Source organism: Haliotis rubra, unplaced genomic scaffold (assembly GCF_003918875.1).
Source record: "Haliotis rubra isolate DU_JTF1 unplaced genomic scaffold, ASM391887v1 Scf136, whole genome shotgun sequence".
NCBI classification, from domain to species: Eukaryota; Metazoa; Mollusca; class Gastropoda; order Lepetellida; family Haliotidae; genus Haliotis; species Haliotis rubra.
In genome coordinates this window covers 1,662,835-1,675,369 of record NW_025765292.1, presented here as the reverse complement: position 1 = coordinate 1,675,369, position 12,535 = coordinate 1,662,835, and the positions used below count along the sequence as shown (strand labels likewise).

Sequence of the window (12,535 nt, the reverse complement as noted above, 5' to 3'; positions counted from 1 at the left end):
ACCCTTTCCCTTTCCCCAGCAAAAAACAGCTGTGTACAGGGGTGCATGTATTCAGACAATGACTATTGACTCTTGATTATTAAAATTTCAAATGCAAGGACACTAGAGCCAAAAATTACCACCAGAAAAAGCAAGACAACCAATCCATACTAAAGTATGCCAGTTATTAAACTGTCTGATTAGAAAAACTCTCTGGTGTACATCAAAGACAGTACTTTTATACTCAGATCTGGTACAATAATATTAATGGTTTGAGGAATTGTGATATTGATTATATATATACATCACTTACATCGGTTTCAATGAACGCTGATGCTGTAATAAACGTAAATAAACAAAAATATCCTTCTTGTCAAAAAAAATAATTAGCAGGTCTCACATGTCAGTGATGTTGGAACTGCAACTTACTTATCTTCCGTCACCAATGAAAGGTTACAGCAGAATTATTTCCATCCCATAAAACCATGTGATGTGATATTTTGTTCATGCTAGAGTAATGCTAAGAACTTTCTATGAGATTTCTGTCAACACTATCTGGCCAAAGGAAGCCCGTTCAGATATTTCACTCACTCTTAACGCATATGAAATGTCAAAGCTCTTCCAGTGGTCTGTCTCAAAGTCCCTGAACCACATTATTTTCCCTACTGCCTTGCCCTCCGCTCAAAGCTGAAGCACTAAATGAAGCAAGTCTAGATTTCCCCAGGTTCAGAATGAATCTCCCAACTCACTGGGGCTCCTTTTCAATTTAAATGGGTTTATTTGTTATTATCAAAATTATACATATTCAGAGACTAAGCATTACTCTACTCTTCAAGTAACTGTTTCTGTTTTGATAAGTTGATTGAAAGTGATACAATAATGACATGATTGCACATTCACATAACTCAACTGACTGTGTCATGAGTGTAACTGTTTATAGTTGGTATATATACTGATAGAAACTAACTAATGGAATCACAGGAAAATTAAAAAATTCCTTAAATATTTTCCAATATTCATCACCAGCTTTGAATTGTGCTGGGGGAGGAAATATGAGAATAAATAAAGGACAATGCCGTGAAGTGGTGTTCCCTTATTTGTTTCCTTCAGTATATAATAGCATAATTTTGGCCTCTACTATACAGTTGTTGTGGTGTACCAGTAGGGTACAGTACCGTATTCTGTAACAGCTGACTGTATCAGGACAGGGGTGTGGTGTACCAGTAGGGTACAGTACCGTATTCTGTAACAGCTGACTGTATCAGGACAGGGTGTGTGGTGTACCAGTAGGGTACAGTACCGTATTCTGTAACAGCTGACTGTATCAGGACAGGGTGTGTGGTGTACCAGTAGGGTACAGTACCGTATTCTGTAACAGCTGTATCAGGACTGTATCACAGGACAGGACTGTATCAGGACAGGGTGTGTGGTGTACCAGTAGGGTACAGTACCGTATTCTGTAACAGCTGACTGTATCAGGACAGGGTGTGTGGTGTACCAGTAGGGTACAGTACCGTATTCTGTAACAGCTGACTGTATCAGGACAGAGGGGTGTGGTGTACCAGTAGGGTACAGTACCGTATTCTGTAACAGCTGACTGTATCAGGACAGGGTGTGTGGTGTACCAGTACAGTACCGGTACAGTACAGGACCAGCAGGGTACAGTACCGTGATTCCGATTCTGTAACAGCCGTGACTGTATCAGGACAGGGGTGTACCAGTAGGGTACAGTACCGTATTCTGTAACAGCTGACTGTATCAGGACAGGGTGTGTGGTGTACCAGTAGGGTACAGGGTAGGGTACAGCGTGACTGTAACAGCTGACCGTATCAGGACAGGGTGTGTGGTGTATCAGTAGGGTACAGTACCGTATTCTGTAACAGCTGACTGTATCAGGACAAGGGGGTGTGGTGTAACCTGAGTATCAGGAGGGTACAGTACCAGTAGGGTACAGCATTCTGTAACAGCTGACTGTATCAGGACAGGGGTGTGGTGTACCAGTAGGGTACAGTACCGTGATTCTGTAACAGCTGACTGTATCAGGACAGGGGTGTGGTGTACCAGTGTACAGTACGTATTCTGTAACAATGACTGTATCAGGACAGGGGTGTGCAAGTGTACCAGTAGGATTACAGTAGCGTGACATTCTGTAACAGCCGACTGTATCAGGACAGGGTGTGTGGTGTATCAGTAGGGTACAGTACGTATTCTGTAACAGCTGACTGTATCAGGACAGGGTGTGTGGTGTGGTGTACCAGTAGGGTACAGTGTATTCTGTAACAGCTGACTGTATCAGGACAGGGTGTGGTAGGGTACAGCAATCGTGATTCAGTAACAGGTACTGTATCAGTACAGGGGTGTGGTGTACCAGTAGGGTATTCTGTAACAGCTGACTGTATCAGGACAGGGTGTGTGGTGTACCAGTAGGGTACAGCAATCGTGATTCTGTAACAGCTGACTGTATCAGGACAAGGGGTGTGGTGTACCAGTAGGGTACAGTACCGTATTCTGTAACAGCTGACTGTATCAGGACAGGGTGTGTGGTGTACCAGTAGGGTACAGTACCGTATTCTGTAACAGCTGACTGTATCAGGACAGGGTGTGTGGTGTATCAGTAGGGTACAGTACCGTATTCTGTAACAGCTGACTGTATCAGGACAAGGGTGTGGTGTACCAGTAGGGTACAGTACAGTAAATTGCATTCTGTAACAGCTGACTGTATCAGGACAGGGTGTGTGGTGTACCAGTAGGGTACAGTACCGTATTCTGTAACAGCTGACTGTATCAGGACAGTACCGTGGTGTGGTATAAAACAACAGCTGACTGTATCAGCTGGACAGGGGTGTGTGTGGTGTACCAGTAGGGTACAGTACCGTATTCTGTAACAGCTGACTGTATCAGGACAAGGGGTGTGGTGTACCAGTAGGGTACAGTACCGTATTCTGTAACAGCTGACTGTATCAGGACAGGGTGTGTGGTGTACCAGTAGGGAGTACAGTACCGATTCTGTAACAGCTGACTGTATCAGGACAGGGTGGTGGTGTACCAGTAGGGTACAGTACCGTATTCTGTAACAGCTGACTGTATCAGGACAGGGGTGTGGTGTACCAGTAGGGTACAGTACCGTATTCTGTAACAGCTGACTGTATCAGGACAGGGTGTGTGGTGTACCAGTAGGGTACAGTAATCGTATTCTGTAACAGCTGGCTGTATCAGGACAGGGTGTGTGGTGTACCAGTAGGGTACAGTACTGTATTCTGTAACAGCTGACTGTATCAGGACAGTGTGTGTGGTGTACCAGTAGGGTACAGTACCGTATTCTGTAACAGCTGACTGTTTCAGGACACTGTGTTAAGTGTACATGGAATGTGAAATGACAACAATTTTCTACAACAAAGCTCAGTGTCTTGTTGCTGTTCTTCTTACCTTTGGCACCTTGCGACCAGTCCCATCATGTCTGAAATACAGAAAGACAAATTTAGAATAAGGTCATTAGAGGTATAGAAATCCAAATTGTGTACATTTTGTTTTTGACACATTTCTTTTCTGAATGTTACAGTCTCAAGTCTTTATGAAAGGAAAGAGGTCTCACAATTCCTTGAGTCTAATTGTTCTTGGTCGACCGGAATGATTACACCACACAAACCATGTTTCATATTTAGCGTTCCAGATCTAATTTGTTCATGTGTTCAGTTAACGCAGAGTGACTGGTTGAGATTGTTTGATTGATGACTGCATAAGTTTCCTTGTCAGCTGGACACTAATTGAAACACTGCAAATAAGTAACAAAAATACAACTTTGATCTTTACTTGGTGAAAGTACATTTCAACCAACATGGGCAAAAAATCATTACACCATTTTGTAAAGCAATCAATATTTGAACACAGCAGATATCTGTTTTCTCTCAACCAAGCTCTGCAAAGTTTCAGTTGCAAGAAAAGAGTTTTTTTTGTCAAAATCATTTAGCCACGTTCCTTGATCTCTGCCAAAAGATACACCAAATCTAGATAAAGGAACAAGAGTAATAAGCTTTGAGGGCTTTCGGAAACTAATGATGTTTTTTCATTTTTTTTATTTCTAAGTTAATGATTCCAGAGGAATTGTATTTTAATGTGTTGCAATGCTAAACTCATCTGGTAGTCATGAGTGGATTATAATTAACCGGAGCTTAAGAAGTCTTTATCATGCAGGAGTTGTATATTTTACAATGATTCCTTGTCCTGAAACTTGTTTTCCTAACTTGCATGTATATTGATCTAAACTGATACATGGCCTCTTATTTATACATGGACTCAGCAAGCGACTCCCACAAAACATGCATGGACACTGACATCCAGGATCCCATCTGATACCGGATTATTATCAACCATTAAGGTAAAGAGTCACAAACATAGCATCATCAGGTCTGATTTTACACACATGTTCACATACTTTTTAAAGTATGTGTTTTGTAAAGTTGGGAATAGCTTGAAGGTTGGGAAGCACATCCTCCATACCATAATTCTTGTTATAGAAGTTTCAACATCAATATAGTCATGACAATATGTATTGGGAGTAAACTCTGGTAGACTTATGCAGGAGATCTCTACACTGTGCTGTTGCTAATTACTTCATTAGCTATGTTCAGCTGCTTGGAAATTCAGCCAAAGTGGCCTCTCAGAGCAGTTTTGTGAATCAATACTTCACTGTGAGCTATACACTGTGTTTGTTGATGCAACAACTCCACAGAAAGTCAAGTAAGCAAACATCATCAGCTTCTGTATTCACAAGAAGCTGACAAACTCCTTTGTGGTGAGATATATCATTGTGGTAAAAGCATTTACTCTTCAAGTCTAAAGCCAGATCCAATTCCCAAATGACTTCAATTCTTAAAGTCTGCTCCATATGTCACCTACTGCTAAAAGCAAAGGAAAATCTCACTCCAACACTCACAAGTTAATTAGGGTGACATGTATTCTGCTGAAGGTAAAACATTTGGTGAGGAACAAAACTCACAAACAAGTAAGAGTTGTCTCCCCAACCAAAACCTTACACTGACAGTGATCTTTCTTTCACTCTGTTTTAAACAGTGTTTTGATAATTTGCAGTGTGTGAGCTTGATGTAGACGGATGCCGCAAAGTGACACAGATTGTAGACATATTTTGTGAAATCCATCAGCTACAGTGCTGACATATATGGCCATGCTTTCAGAGGGAATCTAGGATCCGAAGCTGTTAGTACAGATTTCTATCAAGCCTAAAGGATACTACACATAACAATAACAGAGGCAACCAGGCCCACCATGACACCCACAAGTTATAACATCAATTGTTCATGAATATTTACGAACACAAAGTCACAGGTAAAAACAATAAAAGAATGACAACAGTCTTCTCGAGCCAACAGCCAACCCTACTGTTGACAAGCCCAGACAATTGTATTCACTGTCAAACATAGCCCTAATTACCAAGAAAACTACACAATCATTAAGAAGGCAATAACCACTTCTCCTATTCCCAAACAACCACAAACTTGTTGCCATAGAACTATCCAAGCATTCCCTAAGTTCTAATTATATCCTCGTAGGCTTACAACTTGTAAAGATACCATTCCATGGGCAGTCTCAGGAGCTATAGATTTGGAATCAGCAAGTATTGAAGAGGCCAACACTAATTACGGCCGAGTTAGGGTAAGGCCATAAGCAAACACAATGTCGTTCACCTAAGACATCCTGTAAATAGATTAAGATTTTATTATCGGACCTTGCTAGTATCTTACAGGATCGGAAGAATTAGTCAACATGCATCAAATTGAAACACCTACTCACATAGGTTGTGTCACCATCATCAAAAAGTTTCAACTCAAATAAATCGCTTTTCCTCAAAAAATGTTCGCATGTTTCCCCTGCACTGACTGAGATAACATTGAACATCATTGATGCAAATGTCGGCAGCCTTTCAGCAGCCAGTAGGTCAACATTGCCCATGTTCTGCAGGGAAAATCTTCATATCAATCGAATCTTTGATTCTTGAAGACACATATTGATGGATAAGAGAGTTTCATTTGAATAACTCATTGATGTCAGAGTGGAGAATACAATAGTTTCAAATTCCTAAAAATCTGATTCCTTAAATAAAGACTGCATGGTAAATGACTTTAGGTGCATGATTGAGAGATCTGAATCAGTGGTCCCTTCTGTGGATCTATAGACCCAGTCAGCCCTAGGGTTCCATTCTCCATGTGGATACTATGTATCATCTATTCTTCACAAAAATGTAAAATAGCAGTAACATTTCACACATCATAATTAGGAATGTTAAGAATTTGCTACATATTATGATTGTCCCGTATTAATAAACTATCAAAGACTTCCTGTTCTGCCTTGTCAGGTCTAGCAGATTAAGATAAGATAATATATTTACTGCAAAAACCATTCCATTATGGAATATAACCATAGAGTTAGTGCTGCAAGTCTGCCTGTGGAACCATACAGCTATTATTCACTCTGGGTACGACACACCTTGATGAACGAGCAGGTAAGACAACTCATTGATTAATGCATGTTACCAGGTACGCTGTATCGTACCACCGCAACTGAATCACATCGCGCTGTACGTCTCAACCAATCAGAGCCCACCTTTCACCACAATTGTCACTCTCCAATCAATAAAGGTTAATTTTTAAATATCAGCACAACAGGCCAACCACAGACTGAAACCTGACTCAATTAGAGCTCTGAGTGCATGTCAGGATGTCAAAATCTGACCCCAATATTTCACAATGGCCCACATACCAGGAGGTCCAGTGAATCCCCAAACTGCTCAATACCTCACTGAACACAAATAGAACTGAGAGGAAGACAGCCAGCATGAAATACATGAACGACCTCAACTGTGAGTCACTGGTATCAGACTACTCTGCTCATATCCCAGTCAAACCCACAATGAATAAAGTAACACTTACTCCAAACCTGACAAAATCAGGCCAGACATGTTTGTTCATAGATCACACTAAAGACAAGTCTATGTTAAATTCAACAGTCAACAAGCATTTTCCCCCATTCTATAAAAAGCCTGCATGTCTGTGAGGCTTCAGCTGACAGACTGACATATCCATCCCAGTTTGACATTTCTATGGATTCCCGGTAGTGACATTAGGTCAGCCGGCAGAGCTGCCATCATTCAGAGATATCAACATTCATCCTAAAACTCTACAACAGATTGTCTGTATTTTTCTTTTTTCAGAACACATTTTTTTGTACATAATGTTGGATGATTTCTCTATTCATTTTTAGACATTAGACTGAATGTCACAATGTCAAAAATTCCTCTTAACATGTTCTACTTTGTTTTGTCTGTTGATTGTTGGTTTGTTAGTAAGAAGGATACTTTGTGATTGGTGACTTCTTTAACATATTAAGATTCAACTTCTCATTTTACTCATCAACTTCTAAATGCCAATCAAACAGATCATGTTGGTTTGATGAAGAAAGTATCAGAATACAATAGTTTCAAATTCCAAAAATCTGATTCCTTAAATAAAGACTGCATGGTAAATGACTTTAGGTGCATGATTGAGAGATCTGAATCAGTGGTCCTTCTCTGTGGATCTATAGACCCAGTCAGCCCTAGGGTTCCATTCTCCATGTGGATACTATGTATCATCTATTCTTCACAAAAAATGTAAAATAGCAGTAACATATTTCACACATCATAATTAGGAATGTTAAGAATTTGCTACATATTATGATTGTCCCGCATTAATAAACTATCAAAGACTTCCTGTTCTGCCTTGTCAGGTCTAGCAGATTAAGATAAGATAATATATTTACTGCAAAAACCATTCCATTATGGAATATAACCATAGAGTTAGTGCTGCAAGTCTGCCTGTGGAACCATACAGCTATTATTCACTCTGGGTACGACACACCTTGATGAACGAGCAGGTAAGACAACTCATTGATTAATGCATGTTACCAGGTATGCTGTATCGTACCACCGCAACTGAATCACATCGCGCTGTATGTCTCAACCAATCAGAGCCCACCTTTCACCACAATTGTCACTCTCCAATCAATAAAGGTTAATTTTTAAATATCAGCACAACAGGCCAACCACAGACTGAAACCTGACTCAATTAGAGCTCTGAGTGCATGTCAGGATGTCAAAATCTGACCCCAATATTTCACAATGGCCCACATACCAGGAGGTCCAGTGAATCCCCAAACTGCTCAATACCTCACTGAACACAAATAGAACTGAGAGGAAGACAGCCAGCATGAAATACATGAACGACCTCAACTGTGAGTCACTGGTATCAGACTACTCTGCTCATATCCCAGTCAAACCCACAATGAATAAAGTAACACTTACTCCAAACCTGACAAAATCAGGCCAGACATGTTTGTTCATAGATCACACTAAAGACAAGTCTATGTTAAATTCAACAGTCAACAAGCATTTTCCCCCATTCTATAAAAAGCCTGCATGTCTGTGAGGCTTCAGCTGACAGACTGACACATCCATCCCAGTTTGACATTTCTATGGATTCCCGGTAGTGACATTAGGTCAGCCGGCAGAGCTGCCATCATTCAGAGATATCAACATTCATCCTAAAACTCTACAACAGATTGTCTGTATTTTTCTTTTTTCAGAACACATTTTTTTACATAATGTTGGATGATTTCTCTATTCATTTTTAGACATTAGACTGAATGTCACAATGTCAAAAATTCCTTTTAACATGTTCTACTTTGTTTTGTCTGTTGATTGTTGGTTTGTTAGTAAAGAAGGATACTTTGTGGATGGTGACTTGTTTAGCATATTAAGATTCAAGCCATTCTTATTACTCATCAACTTCTAAATGCCAATCAAACAGATCATATTGGTTTGATGCAAGAAAGTATCAGTAAATAATATCCCCTCGAAGAAGGGAACCACCTGGGAGAATGCAAGCATACTGGTGCATGCTAGTTCTTTTTGCGTTAATGGTCCTGCTGAGGAATTTCCATATCAGCACTAACTTGACTGAATAATCTCTTAAAGATTCATTTGTGGTGATATATGTGATTATATATTGCTTACAATCTTTAAAAATGATGAAATTATTCAACAAAAAATTATCCATCACATTCAACAGTATATCTGTAAAATCACTGCAGACAGCAGAAAAAACAAAACGTTGTCGACCTTCACCACTTTGTTTCTGACAATAAGCATGGGCTTGGTGCTGCCAAGCCTCAAGGACCCAAGGACAATTCTACTTATACTAAACACTAAGACTGAAACTAAGCAAAGGTCCCAGTGTCCATACTCCACACAATCTCCTAATGACATATACATTGTGTTATTTCTTTGTATCTGTAACGGTAACATGCCATTCCTGCGGGAATATGGACTCCAGTGAGAGTAACGAGTGTTATGTGTTTTTATGTACGCGCCCTTTTTACTTAATTGTTCATGTCTGCAAAACGTTTATCCTTAACATTAGGTATCATCTGAAAGATCATGTTCTCACCTTTCTTAGTGAGTAATCTGTTTTGTTGTATATATAATCTTGAAAACATACCTTCACTACAAAGTATACCAACGCACTCCTGTAGCTCAATTTCATCAGTTAAATCCCTATATCTCATACTAAGTTCAGTATTATGATTCTAATACCCAGGCAGTCTGATAGGGAAGTTTCTCAGCTTTCCATCCATGTATGGATTTATAACTTTACCATTACTTTAGTAAGTAATGTAGTATGTTCTGAAATTGCAAAAGCACAATTCCTTGGGACTGGCGGGTCTGAGAGGGTGTCCTGCTAATTGCTTCCTCCGACGTCCGCCCATTCCCCTTATCTAGACCATGGTCAAGCCCAGTGCAGTGTCAACATCGCCACTGCTCTAAGGAACGGGGAGGACCTCAAGGAAGCCGGACCTGGGTAACTATGGTACACCTCCTTCATGTGCTCTATGGGGTTGCTTTGAATAAGCCAACTGTCAGGATTTATATTAGCTAGACTTCCAAAGAGTAGGTCTACGCCTATTCCTTCTTTTAAGCCTTATGTAGAAGTATATCTAGTTCCTTGACTTATCCCCAGTCCGTGCTTCCCTAGTCCATCATATATTTTTTGTGTTTGATCCACCCCCGCTCCACTATTGTGTAATTGTATGGCAGTGACCATTGCCTTGTACTTGCTATGATTGAAGATAACAATATATTGTCATTCTCACCCAACCTGTGTTTGTTCATATTTGACTCCTAGTACAATGGATATTAGTTTGTGAAAACGTCATTTTGGACACTAGTGTGGAAGTTTGGTTTGCCTAAAGCTACGCTTCTGTCTGCTATTTTTATGTTATGGTACGGGAACTATGTCAGCAGTACACCAGTATACTGTGAGGGGCTAGGTCAGCGTAACATAAATTGGGGCTCGTCCGGGATCCTATTTCATTAACCTGTCATTAGGCTTCTTGTTTTATGACCACACAAGGTCACAAGGGGTCAGGTTTGACTGTTGGGTTATGTGAGCAGCGGCGAGAGACAAGGGAGCCGGGTTTGTGTATTTTAGCAGATGGTAATTGTGTCAGTTAGATCACAATCTGTAGTTAATTGAGGGGTGAAACAAAATGTCTTTGCATACTCTTGTTCAGTTTAAACGGGCTAAAATTACCCGAAGTTGTTGAGTTTGGCTGAAGAGCATGGAATTGAAATTCCTGAAACCATAAGAGAATGCTCAGAAAGTTAGGAAGTTACTGATTAATGAATTATCTCATGATCAGTCAGCTGGTGGGGACGATACCCCAAATGACATAGAATCGGACCACCAAGGCTTGACCTTTGAACAGCAGCTAGAGCTAAAGAAATTAGAACTAGAGGCTAGGAAGTTTGAGAAAGGGCAGGAATTAGAAGCCAAGAAATTAGAACTGGAGGCTAAGAAGTTAGACTTAGAGCGGGAAAAGTTGGACCGGCTACAACCTAAAAATAGTAGGGTCAACCTTAGTGAGTGCTATCGGTCAGTGCCTAACTTTGACGAAGACGATTTGGATCAGTTCTTTGCTCAATTTGAGTATGTAGCAGAGTCGCTTCAAGTGGGCCCAAAGAACAATGGGGTTTGATTCTTCAGAGCAAACTTAAAGGCAGGGCCAGCACAGCTTTAACGGACTTAGCATTCCTGATAGGGCTGATTTGAAAAGGTTAAGGAGTGTATTTTTCTTACTTATTGTTTGACACCTGAGGCATACAGGCAGAAGTTTAGGGATGTCAAGAAACTTTCTCAAGAAACTTATTGTGATTTTGCTGCGAGGTCCAGTAAAGTATTTGGCTTTTGGTTAAAAAAGCAGAAGAAGTAGATGGAAGCTATGATAAGTTGAAGGAATTAGTAATCTTGGAAAACTTCAAGAACAAGTTACCTAACAATATCCGGATACATTTGGAAGATAAGAATGTCAAGGAAGTCAGGGAAGCGGTTTTGGCCGACAAGTATGCTCTCATTCATAAAGACCAGACAGCCGAGGGTACCTATAGCGATTTCTTCGGAACAAGAAGTTCAGTTCACAAAGGGGGCAAAATCCTAGGACATCGTAAAAGGGTGATAGTTCTAAAACTAGTGAAGGGCAGAGTAAGACTGAATCTAAGAAGTCAGGTTTGAACGCTGATGCACGTAGCTTTGCACCCAGGTGTAACTATTGTCAGAAACCAGGTCACTTGGCGTAACCTGCTATTTGAGAAAAAGGATCAGGAAAAGGCAGTGGCTTTTGTTAGGACAGAAACCGGTTTGGAAACCATTAGTCAGTCTCGGCACGATCGGAGGCGAGGATAGGTCCCAAACCGCTCAGGCAGTAAGAGTGAGGTGACTATATTTAGAGACACGGGGCGTTTTGTTCGCTGGTCAGGCGAGAGGTAGTTCAGGGGTGGAAAGGAACGGCTGTGGGGTCGCTTCAGCTATCATACAATCTATCGCTGGGTGCCTACAAGCGTGCTCTACACAAGTTGTATCTAGACTCAGATTATGTCACCGGGGAGGTTCTGGTCGGGTGATCGACGACTTACCCATTCCCGGGTAGATGTTCTGTTAGGTTCGGACTTGACAGACAAATGTTGTGCTAGCAAGTGTCTAACTGTATCTGAGCTGCCATTGAGTCAGAGGAGATTCAGGATGAGGAGGTCTATCCAGCTTGGCGCAGTAACTAGGTCTATGTTTAGGCAGAAGCAACCTAGTGAGACTGTTCTAGACTCCGATGATAGTGGGCTAGACAGATTGTTTGATGAGAGTGAGAGAGTGAGCAGGGCTGCCAAGTGAAATCGTAACTGAAAATGACAGAGAGAAGGAGAGGGATAAGGACAAAGTGAATGAAAACCCAGTTGAGAGGGATCTTCTTGGTAAGGACCTCAGCATAGATTGAATCGGGCAGAGTTGATAAGGCAACAACTACACGACACTACACTTCAGGAGTGTAGAGATAGAGCTAAGGACTTAGCTAACAGTGGGGAAGGAGATGGGGGTCGCTTTTGCCTATGAAAATGACCTGCTAGTTAGGAAGCATCACCTTCAGCATGGTGATGATTTCACTGAGGAACGGGTCCAAA

General features: G+C 40.9%; 1 protein-coding gene across 1 annotated transcript in view; it reads right to left on the bottom strand.

Annotated features, from left to right (window-relative positions):
- Positions 1–12,535, bottom strand: part of LOC124268083 (kinesin-like protein KIF13B) — a 256,588-nt gene that overhangs the window by 169,981 nt on the left and 74,072 nt on the right. Inside the window, 1 exon segment of the mRNA XM_046703101.1 lies at positions 3,406–3,436. Coding sequence (XP_046559057.1) covers positions 3,406–3,436 — 31 coding nt within the window.